The sequence below is a fragment of the Fundulus heteroclitus genome, chromosome 8 (genome assembly GCF_011125445.2).
Source record: "Fundulus heteroclitus isolate FHET01 chromosome 8, MU-UCD_Fhet_4.1, whole genome shotgun sequence".
NCBI classification, from domain to species: Eukaryota; Metazoa; Chordata; class Actinopteri; order Cyprinodontiformes; family Fundulidae; genus Fundulus; species Fundulus heteroclitus.
This window is the reverse complement of record NC_046368.1, coordinates 13622370-13648297: the sequence shown is the minus strand read 5'-3', so window position 1 is coordinate 13648297 and position 25928 is coordinate 13622370. Positions and strand designations below refer to the sequence as shown.

At 38.6% G+C, this 25928-nt stretch overlaps 1 protein-coding gene across 8 annotated transcripts in view; it reads left to right on the top strand.

Annotated features, from left to right (window-relative positions):
- The window catches only part of LOC105930973 (ankyrin-1), a 104674-nt gene that overhangs the window by 72663 nt on the left and 6083 nt on the right, over positions 1-25928 (top strand). For 2 of the 8 annotated variants that reach the window (XM_036140142.1, XM_036140141.1), the window contains 14 exons: positions 947-1151; positions 1814-1910; positions 2035-2263; positions 2455-2583; positions 4640-4759; positions 5555-5639; positions 7006-7080; positions 7831-7962; positions 8889-9047; positions 9571-9642; positions 22300-22954; positions 23047-23182; positions 23658-23729; positions 24551-24645. In XM_036140142.1, the coding sequence (XP_035996035.1) occupies positions 947-1151; positions 1814-1910; positions 2035-2263; positions 2455-2583; positions 4640-4759; positions 5555-5639; positions 7006-7080; positions 7831-7962; positions 8889-9047; positions 9571-9642; positions 22300-22954; positions 23047-23182; positions 23658-23729; positions 24551-24619 (2235 nt within the window). In that variant the 3' untranslated portion in view covers positions 24620-24645. Of the gene's footprint in view, positions 1-946; positions 1152-1813; positions 1911-2034; positions 2264-2454; positions 2584-4639; positions 4760-5554; positions 5640-7005; positions 7081-7830; positions 7963-8888; positions 9048-9570; positions 9643-22299; positions 22955-23046; positions 23183-23657; positions 23730-24550; positions 24646-25928 lie in introns of those variants that run through there. The other 6 variants (XM_036140144.1, XM_036140145.1, XM_036140143.1 and 3 more) reach the window with 6 other exon arrangements.

Genomic DNA, 25928 nt, shown 5'->3' with positions numbered 1-25928 from the left:
GATTTGATAAATTTGACATAATTGTTATGTATGCATAAAATTAGAACTTTTAGCAAAATACTTTGAAGCTTTCTTGTCCGTGATCTCAGATTCAGGTGTGTATCCCTGTGTAGTCACACAACATTTATTTAAGAAACTGGTTAATAGGGTTACTTGGTTCATTGTAACAAAATACCCCTGGTCTCAAGTAGATTTTCAATTAAGAAGAAAAACATCTGGTCACCCCATACCATAGTTTGCCATTGTTGTAGTGAACATGAAATAATAAGCCAGTAAAAACGAATGGACATTTCAAATGTAGCTAGTTTAAACAGCGGTTGTGATTTATTATGTATTATGAGACAGTATGATGTAATTTATAGAACCAGTATTGTTTCTGAAGAATAGGTTGACATGAACTGAACTGTGTGTGTGAACTTGGTACACTTAAGGCATCATTCATGCTACCTTTTTTGCTTTACATAAATCCGGCCTTCATTGTTTATTTTTTTTTTTTTGGTTACAGCATTGCACTTTATCAATATCTTTTTTTATTTTTTATTTATTTTTTTGCCTTGACAACAGTCAATGTGATAGTCCACATTTTGCTTTGCTTACGCTGGTTTGTTTTATATTTTTTCCCTTTTGTCCAGCCGTTCGTCACTCCTCAGTTTCCTGATTTAAGTTGTGAGCCACACTGCTGATGCACTGCTCTGAGTTGGGTCAGATGTAAAATATGACTTTGTTGCATGTGTGAGTATGGCTGTGAGTTTGTTGTTTCATTTTATTGCACATTTTTTTCCTCACTTTTCCAATTTGTATTAGTTCTACATTTATGCACTATCCTTTTGAATGTGACATGCAGTATTTTTTTTTTTTTACCCCTTAATTATGTTCAGCCATATTTTTTATACTATTTTATTCTGGGTGTTCTTAAGAAGTTTTTGTCCCCCTGAATAAACCTTAGGCCCAACCAATCCCTGATGAACTGCTAACTAGGCAGCTTGGGAACCAGGCAACCTTCAGCCCGGTGGTTACAATTGAACCCCGACGGCGCAAGTTTCACCGTCCAATTGGACTCCGCATTTCTTTACCTCCGTCCTGGAGAGAGAGCCCACGGGACGCAGGCGAGGGAGACACCACCAGCTTGCGCCTGCTCTGCAGTGTTATAGGTACTGTAAGATAAGTCCAAAAAAGGTTCAACAATGATACAGTTTCAGGGTTAAAACATTGTGCCACAATTTCTTTTCTTTTCTTGTTTTTTTTTTGTTGAATTTATTGATGGATATATATATATATATATATATATATATATATATATATATATATATATATATATATATATATATATATATATATATACATGTAAAGGCAGTTATTTGGCATTATTTATATATATTCCACCAACTGAGACATTCTAATCTCAGTATTAATACTGCCTAAGATATTATTCCCACCAATAGACATGGACATGGTAGCGGCAGCATCGTGATGTTGAAAGCTGGTCATAGTTGATCATAAGATGGATGGAGACACCCTATTAAAGACTTTCAGCGGCAGAACAAAAGATATTCATGTGTTAGAACGCACCTCTCAAGGTCACTCATAAAAGCAGTTAAGAGTCTGTGGTAAACCATCAAAACTTATGCTTGAACTATGTTTGATAGGAAAAAATTGCCAAAATGAATTCTAAAAAACACAAACATGTATTGAAGCTTATGTTTGTAATACGGTAAGAAGTGGAAAAGGCCCAAGTAGTATAAATAAAGAGTTATTCAGGACTGTGTAGGCAGCCGTTTCTTTCCTCATTAAGCACACTGTTTTTGTGATCTAGGTGGAACAGCTCCAGCTCAGTGGGAGGACATTACTGGAACCACCAAGCTGATGTACGCAAACAACTGTGCCAGTTTTACCACCAACGTGTCTGCACGGTAAGCAGCTGACTACGGACGGCATGAAAAAGAAAATCCATGACGAGTCCTCTTCCTGTCCCTTATTTATTTGCAAAACATTTGTGAATGTTGGTTTTAATAATCCCTCTTCTTGCCCATTCAGATTCTGGCTGGCAGACTGTCCGCGTACAGCAGAAGCAGTGACTTTTGCCAACTTGCTGTACAAGGAGCTCATGTCAGTCCCATATATGGCAAAATTTGTTATTTTTGCAAAGATGAACGAAGCGCGGGAAGGGCGATTGCGTTGCTACTGCATGACTGACGATAAGATGGACAAGACTTTGGAACTGCATGAAAACTTCACAGAAGTGGCCCGCAGTCGAGATATTGAGGTTAGCGCAAAGGATCAAAAGAACAGTAATCACAACAACAAAAAGCAATGATAACAAGAATCTGACTTTTTTTTAATAATCACCCTTATTTTACTTACTATATCAGTCCTGGCAATGTGCCTTTTAGTAGTTCATTTGAAAGTGGATTGTCATAGTCCTTCTGTTTTCTAACGTTGAGCTGGTTTTTACAGCTTATGGAGGGCATGCCGCTGCACTTGGAGTGTTCTGGGAATTTAGTCCCCATTCGGAAGGCAACCCAGCAGCCTCGTAGCTTCAGCTTCCAGGCCTTCAGAGATAACAGACTGCCTGTGTCTGTCAAGGTCTGTCTCTATGTGGCTCTCCACGTGCCTAACTGTCTAACATTTACCATTCATTCCACATGGTTTTTTTTTTTGTTGTTGTTTTCCTTTTATTCTGGTTTTGGGTTCAACACGTCTAGCATCCGCTCTCCAGAAAGTCGACATTTTTTTCCCGAAGTACTTACTGATTAACAGAAATGTAATTATCAAGCTGACGGCAGCTCTTATTAATGCTGTCAATGATGTGTAAAATTGTAAATAGGGGTATAGCGCCATTGAAACAAAAAAAAATTATTTATCCACCTGAAAAACTGATGATTTCGGCATTAAATGTATGAATAACAACAAACTGTATAATTAGCCTCTCAGGACTATCATGTCATATGAAGGCAATGTGCTGTTTAATAAACTTTGGTCATCTTTATTACGAATTAACCATTATTAATATTTCAAAAATAAAGCGTTGTTGATCATACATTCACAGGCTAAATTAGACACATTTTCTTGGTAAAGTTTTCTAAGATATTACACAATCTTAAATATTTTATCCATTAAATATTTAAGGTTCTGTTTAAAAAGAAACAAGTACGAAACATATGTTCGCCGTCAATGGAGGACAACTTGACTATATTTAAATATTCTGAATGAATTCCTAATTTGCTCTCAGAAATACTGTCAGAATAGTTTGATGAAAGAAAAAAAGGCATGTAAACAGAAGAAACTCACATATAGTAGAGAATATTCTGCTATATGTGAGAATTTCATTCTCATGTCAGGCTTTTGGAAATCGATTGAAAAGAAAGGGGGAAAAAAAACAGAAATGTTTAAAATTAGCGAAAAAGGAGAGATTTCTTAGGGTATACCAAAACGTATTGCCATTTTCTCTGGGAAAGTGGCTACAACAACAAAGATGTAATGGTGTCAGAAAAGCAAGGAAGAGATAGAATCATGCTTTGGGACTGTTGTTTCCCCAGGACTTTTAGCAAAAAAAGACTTAGAACTGCAATAACACAAACTCGAAGACTTTTCACATGGGCCCTTACCTTTAAAACTCTGAAAATTCAAAAGACTGCCAAGTTTTTCAGCTGTCTGAATGAGCAAATCTAAAGTTTCCTTTTAATTAGCATCATTAGCCTTTGTCCTTCCCCTGTCATCCATACTAACACCTCCTGTTCGCTTTTGACTCTTAATACAGTATTTACATTTGGAGACCTCTGCTGTAAACCCAGGACATACAAATGAAATTGTTTTTAACAGAGATTAATGAGGCATTATCAAATATTTACAGAAAAGATATGCATGAATGATGTGTAAACGTACGGAGAAGAGTTAGCCAGTGCTGGAAGTCGAGCTCCAAAAGGGAAGTTAGCCCACACTTAAACTACAGGGAACTTTTTTTGTATAAACCTGGTCTTGTCTGTCCTGTGACCATGTCTGTGTATTTTCATTGTGTTGTACAGTATATATTCTTTTTTTTTTCACTCTGCCGAGTACAGCCAATTTTTGTTCTTTCATTCATGTCTTTCGGTGTGACTTATGGTACTGTCTAGTATCACCTACCTAAATTCTTGTAGCCATGCAACAAACAACTTACCTATCTATCCTCTTTACTCTCTTGGGTAATTGTTTGCATGACCTGTGTCTCCCTCACTTTCTTTGCCTGCCTTCCAATCTTTGCGGCCTTGCCTGTCTGTATGTGTCTGTCTCACTGTCTCTCTTTCTTTCTCTCATGGTCACTCTGTAAATGTCTGATCTGACAGACGCCCAGGTAAAATGTGCAGGTAAATCTCTCTCTCTTGCCTGCCTGTGGACTGCTTCCATCCCTGTTTCCCCCCTGCTTCTTGTCCAATGTTACTGCGCGCCAACCTCCAGCCACGGTGGAGAGATCTAATTCCTCTTTTTGATGTGTTTGTCTTCTCCTCTTGCTCCTCCTTCCTCTTTCTCTGCTCCTCTCTGATATTTTCTGATGTGCATCGTCTCGTGCACTCTTTCTTTCACGCGTTTCTTTTCTTCTCCATCTACCTCTTTCTATTTCCCTCCTCCTTTTCTTCTTTATTCTGCGATCTACCTGTGCTAGGTCAGGGATAGCAACAAGGAAGCCACTGGATTTCTCTCTTTTCTGAGGAAATGCACTAAGTACGAGGACTCGCAACACGTCCTGTGTAACCTTAATATAACCATGCCACCTTGTGTCAAGGTAAGAACTTGCCATGATGCATCCATTGAAACATGAATGCCTATGAAGTATCTGAAATGTTAAAAGTTTTTAACATTAAAATGCTCTTATTAGTCACCATCTGTGTGCAAAAGGATTCAAAAGAAGTCGTGTAGAAGCAATACAGCTAGCATAAAGTGTTCTTTTTCTTCAACTTTCTCATTAAATGGCCTGCAGACTGATGCTTGTTTTGGAGTTTTCTGTAAAAATAGAACCAAAAATGGTGGGCCGTCTGGCCAGCTATATTTATTTATAGTTATTAATATTTCCCCTTCAGTGTCTAATAAAGGGTGTTCATTCACTTGACACATGCCACATACTACAAAATGAATTAGTTTTTGTTTTTAGTAGCTATCTGTGAATTTAAAAACTCTAAAATATCCCATTAAAAAACTTTAAATATGTAAACATACCTGACAGACTTCTTCAAAGGTATGTACATATTGAATTGTACATGTATTGTGCTTACCACAATTGTTGGCACCCAGTAATGTTTAGAAATCTAAAATGATTTGTGTTTAATTTAAATAGCATATCTCAATACTGGCTGTATTCTTCACTGACCATGTCACCCTGGCCAATTTTGTTCTTAAGTTCACAACTTAGTTTCCCTTCTTTTTGAAAATGAATAAAAGTTTGGTATGTATATTTATAGAAACAAATCTGTTTGTTTATTTATTGTTGAAATCTCTGTTGCTAATACTGTGTCGTCCAAACATTGATCCTATTCCGCAAGGAATAATTGTCATAAAGTCCTTTCTTTGATCCCTGCCTTAGGTTGCTGGGAGCGAAGAACGCAGGCGAACTTTGACCCCTCTGGCCCTGAGAGAGCGCTACAGTGCACTGAACGAGCCCGGCGTGGGTAAGTTTTTATCGCCTCTACCTCAGCCCTCTCCTCATAGACCCAAACTGGAGACGGGCACAGAATGTTGCTCTGCCCTTTTTCGCCCAGACCCCTGCTTCCCTATCTGCCCCCACTCTGCCCCTACTCTGCCCCTATTTGTCTCATGTGCACGCATGGCACAAAGACTAAGCCTTTGGATGCAATGCACTGCTGTTCAGTATGCCCCAGAGTTTGTGGCAGTGCGGTTAAAGCAAAGCACACTGAATGTGCGGCCGAGAGAAAAGCAGCAGTCTGGAACGTGGCCTGAAAAAAAATCGCCACGGCACCTGGAAAGTCCGTCTTTTTTCTTTCCCGAGTGTCTTGGACGTTCGAACAATGACTTCTGTGACTGGTTAAGCATGGCGCTGGTGTCTCCACTGCGACATCCAATGGCATGGCAGCAGAGACTATTAGCTTATTAGCACTGAGAATGAGCAGGACCTCCCAGTGGAGCTAGACAGAGGAGCCCTTTACACTGTTTTTTTTTTTGATAAATGAGTAAAGGTGACTGATAAACTTGGTAAAAACCTGTGTTCATTTCTGATGGGTGAGAAAAGAGAAAAGGTCTCTTCTGTCTATCGAGTACACAGCGCTGCTATATTGCACCTTGGTCCCTCTGTAATGGTTACGGAATGCTAATACGGTTAATGGGACTAACATTTTAACGAACCCTGAAAGTCTGAAGCCTCATGCCCACTCTGACTCCTAACCTTGACGATTACATGGATAAAAACAATGTTGTGGGTAGTTCTTATTTACAACAGAGCGAAAAGGTAAGTATTACCATTACATCTTAACAGAAACTCTGCTCAGTTTTAAATATTTTTAGGTCACCTATGATGATCTTATAACTTCAGACATTTAACTTAGTGAAAATAGAATAAATGTTAGAATCAGGGATGTTTCTGTCAGGATTTGTTTTGACCCGTACAAAGATCAGAGGAGTTTAGAGACATTTTCTGACAACAGGTCTCTCTCACTGTGGCACTGTGAACGTTATTGTAAAGAGTGAAAAAGCATCATGTAGATTGTTAGTGAAAAAAATTTATGTGATAGGTCTCTGATATGTGATAGAGATTTGAAAGCCATGCACATTAGAACAAGGAGGTGATTTTTAAAAATGGCCCCCAAAAGCCATGGCCATATGACAGAAGACCAATAACGGGAATGTCAGTCCTATGAGGTATTGTGACACCAATCAATTGAATCAATCCTGGATTATTAAAGCTGAAATCAAGACATCCCTAATTAGAAACTCCATAGTTTAGTTACTGTTCACAAATCCGGTGTTTTTGACGCTGTCTTTGCATCTTTTTTTTCTAAACTGCTCCTTTTTTCTCATCAGCTTCAGTGAACGCCATGGAGAGGACTGAGATCAAAATCAACATTATATCTGATCAGCTGGGTTTGAGCTGGGCAGGTTAGTTCCTCCAGATACAGTTAGTACAGGCATGAACCAAATTTGGTGAAAAAAACAGAAGATTGCTACCACTGGTTACTGGTTAACACAGTGGTTATTTATGGAGCATTCCGTTGTCAAAGATATTCAGGTCAACTTAAGTGAACTTTAAGCTCACAGATCATGATATTTGTGAGAAGATAACCTGTTTTATTTACGTCATGTTTAAGTGATCATAATATCTTCCCTTACTGGTGGAAATGTAATTATTATTCTATTTTAGGGCTGGACGATAATTCAATAACAAAATATATCGATCGATAGATGTATATCGATGATAGAAAAAAAGGGTAAATAAAAAGTTCAATAGAATAACAATTTACCTTCCTTTTGCATTTTAACCATGTAGATTAATATAACAGTCTTTCCGTCCTCCCAGCCAATCACAAATGCAGACCCAGGAACCAAGCTCCGCCCCCTTCAAAGAGTTCAGAGAGCAGCCATTCTTTTTTCTTTTTAAAAAACTTGCAGTTTGGGTAAAAAGTTGGTTGAATAGAGTTGAGTTTGAATTCAATGTTTGTGTGTTCTGTATCTAAAAATAGGTTGCTAAAACGGTCAGGGCTGCACTTAAAATATGTTTTGAATTTGTTGATAATTATCGATACCGATCAATGTGATTTCTATTTTATCTATATGCTTTTTTTTCTACATCATCCATTCCTATTCTATCTACTTTGTCCTTTTTAATTATTTTGTGTCTCCTCCTGCCAGAGTTGGCACGAGAGCTTCAGTTCAGCGTTGACGACATCAACAGGATCCGTGTGGAAAATCCAAACTCCCTGTTGGACCAGAGCTCTGCTCTGCTCAACCTGTGGCTCAGCAGAGAGGGCAAAAGAGCCAAAAGTGAGTCCAACATTACATCCTTCAAAAACTGTTTGTAGATTAGCAGCACCTGATTTTATAGAGCACCTCCTATAGGGGAATGAATACGATGTTAGAAACTGTAGAAACTTTCTGGATTTTAAAATGTGTTGCAAGGAAAACAACAAACGGATCTGTATGAAAAGAAACTTCTGGGTAAAGAAATACAGAGTGACATTCTGTTGACACAAGCCTCCTTCAGAGATCTGTGTTTCTTTTCTTGTAGGAAAACTTGATCTTAGAGCTTCTTTGGTATTTTATTTTTCTTTTCAAAAATTATAGCTTTATGGTGCAACCCTGGTTAAGGTGGATTTTTAATTGTGTGCAATTTATTGATATTCTCTAAAGCAATGAACAAGTAAGCTAAGGAAACTAGAAAATTAACATCATGCAGATCTCTACAGTGCCTAATAAAAACTGCAAGGTTTCAAAGATAAGTATTGTAAGTGGGCATGCTTTTGAAAGTTGTGCTACAGCTTACTTGAAATATCACCACTGATTTAGAGACTCAGGAAACCTCTGCAGGTGTTTTAAGTTAATTATCTGATAAGAATGTGACACCATGACTTTCAAATATTTACCTTTTCTACATTATTAAAATGTTATGATTGTGATTGTGGGTTGTCATTATCTGTAAGCCATAATCATCAAAATTATTAAAATTATTTCACAGTATTCACATTTTTTTGGATGTACCTGTATAACTTAAAGGTAATGAATCTAAAAATGTGCTAAAACAGTTTGCAGCCACATTGAAAACTATGCCACTTAAAATGTTTTGCCCATATATAGCAATGTCTAAATTATCTTCCATGCAACACAGGTTCTCATTTTCCGCCTTTTTTGCACGCTTCCCTTGTTTCTCCTTTTCTCTCTTTGTCTTTCACTTTGGTGTGTCTGCTGCTCAGTGGAGAGCCTCTACACTGCTCTGAAGAACATCGACCGTGCAGACATCGTAACTTCTCTGGAGGGCCCGGCCCCGCAGCAGGGGCCCGGGTCGTCAGAGGAGGGTGCCTGTCGTCTGTCTGACAGAGACTCTACATTGCTGTCCCCCAGTGTCATCAATGGTAAGAAACACAAACACAATGTTTAGGATAAATCCATGTATCTGTTAGTAAAGTGTCACTCTTCTACATTAGGTCAGCAGTAGTCTTGTCTAATAGCTTAAACTTATATTTGATCGAGATTGCCTTAAATATCATGTAACAATCACAAGATTTCTTCTACATGGAGATATGCATTTACAGAAGAAAATAAAGACTTTTGATATTGTTTTATAATTTTTCTACATTTGTAATTGTTTGAAGTTACAATTTTGACAATATTTTGACATGAAAAGGAATTTGGAGGAAAAGGTGAAAAAAGAAAAACCTAACTACATAAAGTAAGGAATTAAAAATGTGTAGCTCTAAGGAAACAGGCATTAAGGCAAAAACTCTATTTTAAAACATCACCTTTTTTAGTTTATTTGAATATTGACTCTATTTGAGCACCAGAAAGAGCCAAAGTCCCACCAAGTCTTTGAAAGCATGCCTGCTTCCTTAGAGTGTGGGTAACAGCCACTGTGCCTTGTTTCTGTTGCCCCACAAGAGATCACGGACACAAGGCCATCACGCATATTGCACAAGCCGCGAGTTATTAGACCCCCGTTTTTCAGAAGGGGTAAGTTGATCAGAAACTGGGGCTGCATGGTGGTCTGCTGCTCTTGATGATGATGATGATGATGATGATGATGATGATGATGATGATGATGGTGATGATGATGAGTCTCAGACGATGTTTTTGAGGTCTGAGGAATGGTGTCGCTCTCCCACCATGAAACTGGCTTATGTCAGCATGCACTAACACCGCCTCTGTGCATTTCTCACCGGGGCACAAGTCATCTCTTTTTTATTTTATTTTTTATTTTTTATTTTTTATTTTTTATTTACACTTTGTTGCACCTCATAATTTAGATATGAATTAAAATGTTCCTACTCATCCAGGAAAACCATGATAGCTCCCTTTGTATATTTTTGGATTTTAATGCTATACGGCCATAAAAGTCAAAACCTGGCACATGCAGTGTCTTGTGAAAGTATTCGTAGCCCATGAACATTTTCACATTTTGTCACCTTACAACCACAAATTTCAGTGTATGTTATTGGGATTTTATGTGATTGACCAGGGGCCTGCAATCTTTACAGTCTAAAGAGCCATTTTGCCTACAGTCCACTTGAATTAAACTCGTTCAGAGCCCCAAATGTTGCCTGGCCTTTTGAAAAAAGACAAGTTATAATTTTTGATAAACTGTATCTACTGTAGGAAATATGTTGTCATCCTTAAAGAAACACCCTTTAATGGCTATTTTGAGATTTAAAAAAAGAGGATGGATGGGATGTTGATATTTGTGGATAATGATGTAAAAATATCATAGTTTCCAACACAATAAAAAAAAATTTGATTTAAAATGAAATATTACTGGCACTTTTAGCATCATTTTGTTGTGAAAATTAAAAGCAATTATTCCAAGAAAAAAACTGCTAACACCTGCATTTATTATCATTATTACATTTATATACCATAATAAAAATATAATTTGTTGCCACTGTGGAAGGTCCAAAGAGCCACTTGTGGCTCCAGAGCCACAGGTTGCAGGCCCCTGTGATATACCAATAAAAAAGTAGGGCATGATTATAAAGCGCAAGCAAAATGACAATACATCTTGATTAATCATTTTTACAAATAAAATTCCGAAAACGTATCCTGCTTCTGTATTCAGCCCTCTTTAGTCTGGAAACCCTAGGTTGATTGAAGTTCATTGTCTTTAAAAATTATCTAATTAGTAACAAAAGTCGATCCTGTGTGTAATTTAATCTCAGCATGAAAACATAGATAGTTAGAAAGCATTAGTGAATGAAAAGCATGATGAAGGATAAAATTGTGGAGATGTCTAAAGCAGGGTTAGGTTAGAAAACAATGTCCAAACACCATTAGTCCTGTACTTCTCAAATCAGATTTTTTATTTTTATTTTTTTTTATCTTTTTTTGGAAAAGTGGCAAGAAGAAAGCCACTGTTAAAGGATAGCCATAAGAAGTCTCATTTGCAGTTTGCGGTAGGCAAGATGAAGAAACCATGCAGGAAAGGAGATTTTTTTGGTCAGAAGTGAATTTTGTATCTCACCGGATGTAGTAGAAACTGCAGATGACAGTAAATGGGTTGGGCTGAATATGTAAACCTCGTTTCTAGTTGTACTGACCATTCACAGTACCTTGCACTATCCACGTTCACCCAGTCTCACTTGCATCCATACACAGATCGGTAGGCAAATTGAGGTTAACACCTGAAATCAGTTAAGAACTTCTCACAAGGCCTGACACTTTCTATGCATAAATGCTCCTTAACCAATATGACACTGAGCTGTTTAACTAAAAACGAGATAAACAAGATGATTCAAAACATAAAATCCCCCATATATATATATATATATATATATATATATATATATATATATATATATATATATATATATATATATATATATATATATATATATATATATATATATATATATATAAACTGAAATATTCTGATTGTGATTTTAAAGAATGTAAAGAAGTTCTAGAGGTATGAATACTTTCTCAATGCAGTGTACGAGTAATTCCTTTGATTTACCTTGGGTGTTTGTATTACATTTAGGACTGATTGTGTATGTATGCACATAAATATGTGTGTGTGTGTGTGTGTGTGCACACATACCTTGTGTATATGTCTGGGATGGATACAAGAGTCAGAACTGGCTCTAGAACCAAATGAAAATGTGCTCTGGGCCTTCATTCCTTGTTTCTGTCGTTCCCTCTTTCTATCTCTTATCTTTTTACTTCTTACCTGAGAAAAAGACGACATTCCACTCATCTCATCACGGATGATGTCGGAGATATCTCTTTTCCTCAGGATTCTGTCCAGCTCCTCTCTCTCTTTCTCTGACCCTGTGACTCAACATACCAGCCGCCCAGCTGCCCTGCTCCTCCTCCTGTTCCTCCTCCCTTCTCCTGCTCTTCTTCCTCACAGCTCTACCTGTCCGACCTCTGACCTCATAAGATCCTCATGTTGACCTCTGGGCCTCCTCTTCTCTTGTCATCTTGTTTCCCCTGCGCTCCTCCCTCGTTCAGTCGAGTGGGGACCCTCTCCTCCTCTTAAAATCCACAGCTCAGTGTGTGTACTACCGTTTGTGCACGTGCATGCTGCATGCTTCGCTGTTACCGTTCCTGAGGGTGAGTTTGTGTGAGCGTGAGAGCGAGCTTGCCGTCTCAGACCTGGGCCCGAGCTCTTTGCGGACGAATTTGTTCAGAGACAGCCGAGCAGGTTTCTGAGTCTTGCTCGCACACCGCACATTTAGAGAATCTGCCAGGTTAACCAAGTGAGGTGGTTAATATGCATAAGATGCTGATTGACCTAAAATTAGTTTGGTCTGTGCGGCTAAACAGCTCTTGTCAGATGTGTGCATGCGCTCATCAACGGCATAGGCGCAATATCGATTCCTGTGTTTTATTTATCCTTTTTTAAACTTTTTGGACAGGTTGACTGATGTCAACTTCAGCACCATCTAAAAACAAGAATCAGGTGTACAAGTTCTAATCCACACAGGGTTAAAAGCTATACACACTGGCTCCAATATTTCATAGTCAGTACAAACCAGGTGTTATATACACCACCATATATTAAAATAGTAATTTTTCCTCAATCTCTGACATTAAATCAGGTTAAGCTTTAATGGTTGTCACCAAAATTATCTATTTTTGCTGAATGCAAGAATAATGAGAGATAAATTGCATTACTTCCTTCGGTGTCAGCTGTTTCCATACACCAATAATATTCTGTATTCAAATAATTTGAGAAAGCCCAGATAATGCTGCTGCTAGGGCTTTGGAAGCTTCTGATGGCTTGATGACCATCGTGGAGGCACACCGTCAGCAGTATTTTAAGGCAACACCTCAAACACGAGGCTTAGTTGTCTGACATCATGAAAACTTCAATTAAAATAAATCAGGCAAAATGTCAGGGAGAGAATTTTAGACCTCCACAAGTCTGGTTCATCATTGGGTATGTTTAAAGATGTCCGAAGGAGCTACGTTAATCTGCTTAAATCTCTATAGGGAAGTACAGACATTGTGGCATCAGTGTCGATCCATCAGGAAGGCGATAGGTTCTAATTACCAGCGACGGACGCTGAGACGTGTGGGTGAAATCAGTTCTATAACAAAAGCAAAAGACCTTGTAAAGACGCTCGCTGAAGCTGGTAAGCTAGTCACCGAGAAAGAAGTACGGCGCAAACGCGTCACAAACGGCCAAACGCGCTGCAGACACATGAATGATGCAAACTCCAAAACTGAGAAACACGGCAAACTTGAATAATATTGAAATTAATTGAAAATGACTGTAAACTTCTCAGTTTGAATAAAGTAAGAAAAAGGTAGATCCAAATGTTAGCCTGCTTTATCCAACATGCAGTTTTTGATGCATTTATCCAGTGGTGTTCTAGTTCCAGCCGCAGAGCTGCGACGTCAGAATTAAGTTAAATAATTTGGAAATACAGCTGCTTTTGTGCAGTACACCAGTACCGCTGGGAGCAAAAAAGAACCTATATGTCAGCCCATATTTATAATTTTGACCCTGTCTGGAGTGGAGATATTTACAATAAGTTCCAACTCTTGGATCTGATTCATGTTCTAAGGACCATTGTAGTCATATGTTGTATTAAATGAAGAAGGGTTTAAAATGATCATTAATGCCGCTGATGATTATGTACATTTCTGACAAGAACTGTAAATGTGTGAGTGGGTATTTTTCAGAATGAAATAACTTTTTTTGTTCTTAACATCAATCTGTGCATGGCATGCTTTCAGTGTTTGAATTAATCTTCTGTGTGTACAATGTTCTCTCTGTTCAGTGGGTGTATTTTAATCCTGTTGTGCCAAATTAACCCAAAAAATGATTTTGTTTTCTTTTATTGTGAAATAAATGGTCTCATTTTAACAATATACTGTAACACATTGACTTCAGCATCGCACATAATGTTCAGAGAACAGTGCTGCTGCAACATGTCTGTCATACATGGGCAAACTTATTCATCGTCTAATTTTTTTGTTAGTTTTTTTTTAAAGAGGCCAGTGTTACTGAAGAGAATTTATCAAGTAAATTTTTTTAATATACTTAAGACAAAGATTTGCCCAAGTTTGAAGGACACACAGCACTGTTAAAACATTATCTGCTAGCAGGGATACTGGTGTGTGTGTATGTGGTTTGAATGTTTAGGATCTATTTCCCTACATCTTAAACTCACCTGTGAGCCAAATAAGTATTTCATCATCATACATAAAAGGGTATGAGTGCAGTTTTGTGTGTCTGTGTGTGTTTTTGAACATTGTTAAAACACCTAGTGCGTTGTGACGTGTGCTGTGAGGTGTGTTGTCCTTTTTTTCTTGCTTTTTCAGCCCCAGTAGAGCTAATTTGTGCTTCACCATGTGTTGTGTCTTGGACACGTGTGTGTTTGTGTGTGTGTGTGTGTATGTGTGTATGTTTTAATCATCAGAACTAAAAAAGCAGGACATACTCTGACTCAATTAAACTCATTCAACCTGCCATTCTGACTCATTCCTCCCTGTTCACCCTCATTCTGATGCCACCTCTGACCATCCTGGCCCTGTTCCATCCCAGAAACACACAAACACACACACACACACACACACACACACACACACACACACACACACACACACACACACACACTTTGGTTCATAGGTCCATCAGTTCTGGGAATTAAAAAAAATCAGCATAAAGAAGTATTTCACCCACACAATGAACCCTTTACACTTATTGGCGCCCTTGGTAAAAATGTGTATGAAAGCCAAGTAGCTTTTAGTATCACACTGAAAAATGTAGCAAAACATTAGATTTGATTTGAGTACAGTCAGTCAAATCAGTGATGTGTCAGCTGTTGGTACTGCTGAGTTTAATGCTCCTTACAACCAGGTTTTTTTATAGGACAGCATTTATTTCTTCCCAGACCTATGTTTGACCTTCCGCTCTTGTTTTCATGACACCCCACAAGCTTTCTACAGGATCTGGAACCAAGATAAAAATAGATTTATCTATGTAGATTTGGCCATGTGTTTTCGATCATTACATTACAAAAACCTTATAATGAAACATTTTTTTCGGCTTTCAGGAAATTGCCCCCAAATCTTTCTTTGAAATGCCTTTCTTTGTCAAAGAAGCGATGCACTCTTAGCAGGTTTCTGGGGCTTTTGGAAGAGAAAAAGGGTCTGCAGCATCATTATGCTTAAGCACGATGCTCTCTTCCACATATTCATCCTTTGTTTTGTGCAGGGTCTCCCGGAAGTGTTGCAAAATAGTAAAAATCCAAATAAAAAAATCTGTCTTATCTGGAAAAAGAAACTCAGCCTTGATACCAAACTCCTAATTTTTATGTTTTTGAAGGGGAGACAGGACAAAATGTTTCCTTTTGGGCCTCCCACAAAATCTATTGGCATCTAGATAGAGAACAGTAGATTTTGGACATTTTCTTTCTTTGTCCAGTCTTGCTTGTCACATTTCCATTTGCTTATATCTAGGTAAGTTTGGGAGACTAGTTATTATCATGTAGCTCCTATTAATTATTATTATTGTTATTATTATAGCTGACTTAATGTGAGGTCATGTTCACCAACAGAACATGCTGATCATCTTTAGAAACCCTGCGATAAATGAAAAAAATACTACATTAACATTTATTTTTACTGCATTTTTAAGGGTACCAATCATGACAGCAGTGTCATCTTAAGAAACGATGATTGTCTAAAGACAGATTATTGTTTTCCGACTGAGATGTACTAATATTATAGGGTGTATGTTTTTTAGATATATCAGTGTGCCATTAAGCTCCTGTAGTAAAGGATCATTTTTATTTTAAGGCTTTTTGCACGTCTTTACCACGGGTGCCAAAAAGTGTTGAAGTTATATTATAGATTGTTTCTGTAATAACATATGTCAGCCGTGCTAAAAATTCAATTAAGCAGTAAAGCCTCGGGCTACTTCATGCCAAAGTGTTCATGTCTCCATTACCGGGCCATAACACATACTTGTCATACGTTAAAAGTAACTGAATCAGAAAAATATGACTGTGAAGTGCCACTAGAAACACGGAAAACATCTTATTTACAGTCAAAATGTAGTACTTGACATCATGTTGGTTAAACATGAAGCCAGGCAGCCTTCAGAAAATAACATGGCTGTCATCTGGCTTTAGCACCTCCACATCCATTCCTAATCAACCGCTGTGTATCAGACTGCAAAAGGGCTTTCTACACTTTTACTGAGAATTAGCTTTTTTAGTTCATCACTGATCATGTTAAAAAAAATCTCTTTTGCATTCCTTCCAACTGTGTTGAGTTTTGAAGAATTGTTTACTTTTGTTGATTTGAGACGGACCGGCAGGTTGGTCGGGTTTGGTTACATGTGGACCCTCACGATTCAGCCTGCTGCTGCACTAAAGTGTACATAACATCCTGAATAGAAGGCCCTGAGCATACAGTCTAAACACATTTTACATGTGAAGCTAAATTACAGTGATTAGATATTGAGAGGTGAGGTGGAATCTGTGGATGAAACTGATTGGTCACAAAAGGAGGCGATCGTTGGAGTCTATCGGTCAGACCCCAGTCCCTCCTTCCTAGAGACACACAACACTACGGGCTAATCTCGATCCCAGCTGCCCAGTCCATACTATTCTTCAAATGTTGACGTCAACAACTTTATCATACGGGGCTCAGAGCCTGCGTCAGAGTACGCGCTTATCAATTTAGGTCAAATTATGTCATGCACAAGCAGCTGACTGCTGTGTTTTATCCCCGAACATTTTCACACACCCCCTTCCCTGCGCAGGACAACATTTACCACCTTTTCAATCCCTCCTTTCGCACCTTTTTTAAGATGTCAACAACAGCGTTATGAGTGAGCATTTAAACAATTAATGTGAAAAAAAGATTCAAAGTGTTTACTATGTTTTTAGATAAGCATTGAAACAGGGATAGTGGACAAAAGCAGCAACCTAATTTTCCATTTTGTTAAACAGTACATACAAGCCAAGGATGGTATTCAGTGTGAGTAAATCTTCACACCTCACCTACTCAGTACTTGAAGGATTTTCACAGTAAGGTTTATGTAAAGGTCACTCAGATAACTTTGTAAAAGACAGTGGCACCATCCGAACCCTTAATTATAGCTCCTGGCTCCTGTTCTGTAACCTTTGCACGGGGTCAGCAGTCAGGACTCTATCCTGGGGAGGAAAGGAGCTTTGGACTGCTGTGCCGATTACGACAGCCTTTATCTCCGACGTCATTACGTGACGAAAACGCACACGGATGATGCGAGTCAAATCCAGGCCTACAGCCTTCCGAAAATGAACTACAAAGTGCGACTTCTCTTTTCTCCGGACATTTTTTTTTTATTTCTGTGAGGGGACTTTGCTGATAGTTCGTGTCACGCAAAGGATTGCGGTATACCTTAAGGCTCCTTAGCGCCAGTAAAGGACGTTGCGGGGTTCCCAAGCAAAACTAGCCATGAGAGGAAGCATACAGGCTCCTTTTTCTACCTCCTTCCTTACTGACTGCACTATTCAGACAGCACTAGTCATGGCGACCACTGACGCACTTCTGCTTTGGCTAAAGAGTCCTTACTCTATAAGGGTATTCGGATGGAGCCGGCGTGCATGGGAACAAATAAACCTTCTATTTGTGCTTGATGGGATCGTTGTTCACCGATCACTTCCTAGGCAGGAAAAGTTTCCCACGGTCCCTTCTGCCCAAAGAGGCAACTCTCCACATCTCCCGTCATCTGGCAGGTGTTGAGACATGAAAGAGGGGTTTATGTAGCATCTTTAAATACACAATAGATAGGCTCAGAGACAGTAAATTTGTATTGAAAAAAACACATCAAAGTAAAATTTAAGTTTCTATCCAAATTAATTAACAGCATTTTGAAAATTGACATTGTAGTAAAATATAGTTAGCATAGTAAGGCCTGTTTTCCAGCCAAACCAACGCTGAGACCTATATTGAGGCCAGGTATTAAATGAGATTGATATTTATTATTACAGGTATTTAAAACTTAAACTGAATCCTTACACTAAAAATTATACTGTAGCCTTAGACTTACAATGTCACAGTGTTCTGCACTTTTCTAGTTATATTGTATATGTATGGAAGTTTCTTACAACTGCTTTGAGTTTTTTTTGGGTGAAAAACCTCATTGTTTATTCACTTTCACTAATGTCACAATTTAACATTTTTAAACAGCAAAACCCTCATATTCTCCATGTCATGAAGGAATATTTAGATGACACACATCAGGACTTTTTAATTATGTCAATTTTTTTTCAGCAGGCTGTTTAGCTAATCACTTAGAAGCCTTTTATTTTATTTCAACGATAGAAAATAAAAAAACTTTAAAGTTATTTCTTTGAAAATTTAAATGTTACATTTTCCTTCAGCAAATGCCTTAATTAAAACTATTTCTTATAAAGATTCAAATGAGATACAGAGAAGTTCATTAGAAAAATAATATTTATTTATACAGTGACTCTTACCTTGTGGACTTTAATAATAGCTTATTATATCATAACGATTGTGTGTTTGATTTGGTGTGTGTGTCTTCCATGTACTGCCCTACAGAAGAAAAGGAAAATTTTAGTGACCTAAGCTAAACATAGCTAGGTCACACTGGAATTAATGATAAAAGAAGCACAAGTTAAAATTTATTAGGATGTAATTTCAACCACAAAAAACATTTAATATATTTCATTGGCTTAAAGCAGTATTTCAAGCAAGGTTCTGTGAGGAGGTTTTCTGCGGTTAACATCTTAATAGCAGCAGATAACTCTCTCAATGACCGCATATTAAGCAAAGACAATGTTGATATTGTTCCGATGACTTAGCAGCTATTCAGAAGGGAACTTAGGTGAAAGGGGATTTGCACCACTGTAAAACAACTCCACTCTCAAAATGGCGTTTCATTCACATGCTCTTTTACCAAGCTCCAAACTCCTATTATTAAAAGCTCCGTTATTATTTTTTTGTGGGGGAGCGGTGGCTTAGTGGATAGAGAACAGGGCGCCTGCATCATAGAGAGGCTGCAAGGTTCCTGGTTTGATTCCCACAGACCCTTAGTCCCAGAATGCTCCCCAGGTGCCAGACAGTAGCAGCCCACTGCTCCCCAAGGGATGGATTAAATGCAGAGGACACATTTTATTGGAATGGATGGTGCAATAACAATGAAGATGATTATTTGTATTATTATTTTCCATGAAGGTCATGCTAGCTTGTTGTTGTACAATAGCTGTTATAAAAGCAATCCACTACAGCCATTAAAATGTTATGTAAGTTCAAGTGAATGCTTTTCCTTGATGTACTTTTCCATCAAATTATCACTCTGGTACATGAGTAAAGCCAGCATTTTGTGTCACTTCAATTTTACCTGGAACTGGAGCTCCAAATCTGCTCTTACCTAACATACCAACCAGGTTTGAGCTGGCACTGCTTAAGGGAGTAATCTTCTACTAATAAAATACCAACTACTTACAACCTCTCCACAGTTTCTACAAATTAAAGTTAGTTTCAAATCTCTGAATGTTGGTGTGTGTGTGCGTTTGTGTGTATGTGTGTGCGTAGAGGGACTTTTATTTGTATGCCTGAGGTGCAGCCTTGAATGCATGTTTCTAAATCGCAGCTGTAATACAGGAGAATGCAAGAACGGCAGTAGCTTGCATTTCCCCTTAGCAAAGTCTACTGCTAAGCCCCACTCAGGAACTTATGACATGGGTTGGAACGATAACAGACATTCTCACAGCACAGTTGGTTATTGCTTCACATTATGGCAATGATATTGCTAAGATAGCAATTCCTCCGAGCTGTTTTATTATTCAACATTTTCTTATTTGTGTGAAAGAAAAGGTCTTCATTTGGCAAATTCAAAAGAACCATCTACCAAAACAGATCCGCTTTGCCTTGATGTAAATGAATATCGTGCCAACTCCATAACCAACATGTAGCTACACTCACTCTTTCTTTTCTTTTTTGCTGGTACAGTTTATGTTCCTGGAGAATCACTTTCTTTACTTGGTAGCAAACAAGAGCCCTGCATCATTCACCTCACAAGCAACGGATGATCCACGAAGCTCTTACTCTATGCCCTCACACCTTGCACATATTGCTGTGTCCCAATGACAAAGACCTGGACTGAATGCTTTGCATCAGACTACTTTTCTTATATGAATTAAATTATCAGAATGGACATTCTATTCAAGTATAAACAAAAATGATTTGATAACAGGGGTTTAATGAATAGCACAGTTGAGGTTGTTGGTTTTGTATCAACTGATTTAAAAAAAAAACATTAATCAAACTCAGACAACAGGAAGTTTAAACCAAGTTATGCTTGATTTGTCCTTTCATTATTTGGACAGGTAAACATTTCAATAATAAAGTAAATAACATCCTAACTATAGACATTATTAATAATTTGATTGCAAATCGGAATGGCGTTTTTTTTTTTTTCTAAGGCAATCAGACTATAAAAGCTGCAGTGAACTTGCTCGTCCTCAAAGTGATTGTTCTTGTTGTTGTTTTTTTGGTGGGTTTCTGTCAAACTATTATGAGCACTCAATATCACCTGTATTAGTTGACTCTGTTAGCATTTGCTCTTTTAAAGAAAGATTAGCTATCCAGCTAACAGTTAGTCGGAAAAGTACTGCGGATTTCTGCCGTGCTAAAACAAGTTCAGTCGTGAATATTTCATAGACTTTCATGCAGTTGCTTTTTACAAAAGTTAAATAGCTTTTAAATTTGGAAGTAGACCTTTATAAACATGTTTCTTATTTGACAATAATGCACAGCCAAACAGATCTGAGCATATCTGAGTAAAGGAAGTTTCTAGTAGAAAAGTAAAGGACTTCAAAAATGATTAAAGTACCATTCACCTGAACTGAGAGCTACTGAACTAGGGCTTTATTTCATTTACTTAGTGTTGTACCTCAGTACTTTTTATCACAGTTACCTTCCACAGAAAATGCATTACGGATAATACATTTTATGGTGCTTGTTTTACATGGGCTGTCTTCTAGGTAAATGCCTATATTCTAAATAAAACATGATTGCAAGTCTAAAGGTTTCTGAAATAGCATTTGCATAAACATTCGCTTTTTGAGACATGAACTACTGCAACTGCAGAAATCGCCTTTGCTTATTTACCCCACTGTTACTGTGTGTGGGAAAAAGCAGTCTGTCAACGTGTTTTATCATTAAATTCTAATATTGTTACTATTACTAACAGAGACCAAAGAGTTAAGAAACTGACATTTTAAACATTATTTAGCATCACATACTAGCATTTAGCATGGTTAGCACTGCTAGCATTACTAAAACACTACTCTGTGTGTTTCCTAGAGAATGTAGATCCTTACTTTAAGTCAAATTAACAAAAAGCCACCAGCATTTCTATAGTCAGTGTGAGGTTCAAAGCTTAGTAGGATAAAATTGAGCAACTTAGCTGTACTGTACTAAGCCTTCATGTTATCTGCTATAAGTCTTGCTCTCTCACCACTTCAACTAACTACAAAAATAGCTTGACGTGACATAGAAAATGCAGTTTTCTTTTAAATAGCTTTAGCTTCTCTGCTTTTACAGCTTCATGATACTAGAAATAGTAAACATTGAGGTTCATGTCCTCTTGTGTGAAACAGCTTTCACACTGAAGACTGTTATATAAAGAGCTTTCGTGAATATTGTGCTTTTGCAAATACTACTCAGTCACCCCCCAGCCAGGAACGATCCAGCTGAATATTATTTAATTCCTGTCAGAAGCAGATTTTTCTGTGCATCGCCACCTTAGATGGTTGTAGGCCGGTGGTGAGACCTGTTATAATTCCTAAACAAAACCCCGCAAAGAAAAATCTACAAATGCCACAAAGTGGTTAAATCTATATCTAGCTCTTGCTGAAACCATCCCAAAACTTAAAATCAATTGTTTTTCTGTTTGTTTTTTTTCAAACTCCTGTTGTCTAAGCTTGGTTTTCATGAAATGCAGCGCTGGTGAATATGCATTCCTAACTGATCGGCACAAATTCTTAGAATGTAGAGTCTTGCTTGTGTATTGGGACATGGCTGAGCTCCACTGTTTCTTAAACTGGTTGGAGAAACAGTGGACATTTGACCTTCCCACCCTCCCCATGGCTGTGCCTGCTTGGTGTTAGTCTTTCTCTTGTCTCGCCCCTGTCTTCCTTCCAGGTTATGGGCTGGTGCAGGAGGAGCTTGTGTCCCCGGCCTCCATGCAGTACAGCTTACCCTCTCCATTGGGTGTGGAGCCATACTGGCAGGAGGTTTCCAGCCTGGAGTGTGCGCCCATTGCCACCACGGAGGAAGACACATTAATGGAGATGTCGGATGTTCAGGTGTGGCCAGCAGGAGTTAGCCCCTCGCTGGTCACAGTCGAGGACTCCTCGCTAGATGGTAGCAGTCGAGCGGATGACTCTGAGGGCGCCACGCTTTCCTTACCCTGCAGCTTGGGTCGCCCAAGCAGTGGAGCCAGCGGGGCCAGCGGTTCCATCATGGAGCTGGAGGAAGAGGAGGAGGAGGAGGAGGAAGGGGAGGTTGAGGAGGAGGAGGCGCCACAAGAGCCAGTTAGTGCACTGGCAGAACGGGACAGGGTGAGGGCCAGTGGCGCTGTTCCCAAGGTCAATCTGAACGGGCAACTGGGAGGTCAGAGGTCAGACGCAAGGAGAGGTGACGGTGTGGAGGTGGGAGGAGGAATGAAAGGAGGAGTCGGTGGTGTGGGGCTGGGCTCAGTGGAAGGGATTTCTCTTGTTGCAGGCCAGCAGGTGTACGCCCAGCATGGTGAGGTAACTGGGCTGGGTCATCCACCCGAACACAACGGGGACAACCGGTACGTCATCTTTACGGGTACGCAGTCTCAACTTATCATGAGCTCATAGTTCCCCTGATAACATCAAGCTCTGCTTCATTCTGCTTTTTTAGGATGGTGGGAGGAGGGGCATTTCAGCCGTACTTACCGGACAAGGACTCGCTGCAAGGCTGGGTGGGCTCGGTATCATCGGGACGTGACGGAAGCGTACCAGGCTTGCACGCTGCCCAGGAGGCCCTGCTGACTCCGGTGTGTGACACGGCTTACTCTCATGTGCTGCGTGGGCACCTCCTGAGGGACACGCAGCCTTTTGACAAGGGGTTGGGCTTTTCCCATCAGGAGGCGGGTCAACAAGCTTGGGAGCAGGAGCAGAGGCGAGGCCAGGTCAGGCTGCCATGCCAACCACCCGCCGCTTCCTGCGCATGCGGAGGGAAAACATTTCCATCTCGCTTTTAACGAACAATCAAATTTACACCCAGCCGTTCGATTTTTTTCAAATTGCAATCATGAGCACTTTTTTTTTCAACCGCTCAACAATCATCAAAACTGATGATTGGTCATTATGACAAATTCAAAGACCCAAACTAGAAGGATTTTTTTTCAAAAGGAAAAAAAATATGTAATATGATATATGATAGCTTATTAGTATTTAAAATCTTAAGCATTCAACGTTGCTTTAAATCAATATTTGACTGTATTTTTTTCTTTTATTTTCTTTTTTCAGAAAGAAGAGAAGGAGGTCTATTCTGCTGAAGCAAAATTCATTGAAGAACGTGGAGTTGCGCTCTCTAGAAAAGTGAGACAGCTGTTCTCTTAACCTTTTCCATGAGTCACACATGAATAAGCATTTTTCATTCATGCATGTCATAGTTTCCATCCCATACAGTAAAGTCATTGATTAAAAAAATAGCTTATAGGATATTGAAACCACCTTTAAAAATGTAAAACAAAAACAGTATATGGACAGCATTGCTTTCCAAAGATATTGTATCTGATCAACTAATTGTGGTGGCACGTTGCCAGATCTGTATTCAATAGCCAGAAGGGAAAGTGCACCACTTACTTCTTTTCGAATACAACTTTGATGTCTCTGCGCTTAATAGTGCTCTACCACCATCTTTTTTTCTGTTTTTTTTTTCTTTTATATATACAGGCAACTTCTTCATTACCCTGACTGTGAAAATTTGAATAAATTTCAGTTGTTTAAACTGCAACTCTGTAAAACCATGGTGATTTTCCTCCAGGTTATCATGTCATCAAAGTCTCACACTTGCCCAAGCCTACACATGCACACAGAGTTAAACGCCAAGAGGATACATACATAGTAGACTCCAGAAAACTGTTTGTTTATTTTATATTTTTCTTTTTAAACAAATATAACGAACCAACTATGACTCAGATCATTCAATTATGACAAACCACTAATGGGTACAACAAAAGATTTACAGCTTTTCGTCAAAATTGGTTGATTCGGTGCCTGATCTGGTTGGCCGACTGCTAGACCAAAAGCACTTAGAGGCCCTGAACATGTGAGCCATAGTTAGTTTCCTGCTCTGTTTCAGCGCTTAACTGGTCCAAGTGTTGTCTCCTTCCCTCCTCCTGCCCTCCTTGCTCCAGGTGGGGGTGGATATAAGAAAGGGTGCTCAGTCATTGCAGCGCACCAGTCTGCGGAGAGTTAAACACTGAAATACACACACTGCCCGGTCCTTCAGGTACGGGACAACAAAACAAGCACTCGTGCATCCCAGTGCTTGGATAAAAACCTGTGTGGTGACCTTTTATGAGTCCGATTGAGCCAAATAGTCGCTTCCACAAACTTTGGTTTTGCTGTTGCTCCTAGTTAGAGGCTTATTTTTACGTCGTTGTTTGAATTAAAAAGGTTTGTTGTTGTGTAAAATGCACAGTCTTTAAAGACAGACTCCAATGATTTGACAATCATTAAAACTCTATACTACACAGTTGAAACGCAAATTAAGTTATATTTTTTGTTTGTTTTGTTGTTTTTTTATTTAAATTGTAAATTTCCTTTCAATGTCAGGAACTTCCTTAAAAAAATATCAGGAACCGTATCCTGTTAACCACCATGAAGGGTAACTACTTCCCATACCAGCTTAAGGGAATTATGGGAAACTATGGCTATAATACACTGTAAGAGAGGTTTTGAATTCTCATTTCAATTACAGTATTAAACCACAGTAAAAATGTGTTTAAATCTTCTCTAACTTATTTAAACTTGATTTCTGCAATATTTTCTGCAATCTGTGTCTGTCTTTAGGACATTTTCTTTTAAATAATGGTGGGACACTGTCAATTTAAATCAATATATTAGGCTTGTATAGTAATCTGGGACACATATATATGCATAATGACAGTAAACTTTCTGCTGACCTCAGTTTGAAAAACGCAGTGACCAGTCTCGCTGCTGGAAAAATAGGATTTTTTACTATTATTTTTGCTCCTAGTGGAACAGCACAGGCTTTAGGTATAGAATAGATAGACCTTGAGGTGTTGTTATTGAGGAAGAGCTGAATGACCAGCTGTTGAGAAGGCTGCCACGTGACTACGTGAAACAACTACACCACTGCCACCACTTGCACAAAAGTGTCTTTTATAACTAGAAGGGTGGATTATTTACAGTCAGAAGAACCGATGCAGCAAGCACAAGATGAAAGGAATGTATGGAATCTAAATTTAGCATTTTTCTGCATATGGAAAACCTTGGAAAAATTGTTTGAATGAAAAAACTCTTGAGCTTCCAGCTAGATAAAAAAACAAGGGAATTGTTGAAGAACAACAGCTTTTTAGATCGATTTGTATTTAAAATATCTATCTTTGTCTTTTGATTTGCCACATCATGTGTGTTCAGTTTCATTAATCATTTTGGGTTTTGAGTTACTAAAAGAAGCCACAAAGAGGCATTTTACTGCCTTTTTGGCCTCTTAGATAAAGTACAAAAAACAAAAGGAGGTCTTGCAAATCCATAACTATGCCTCAG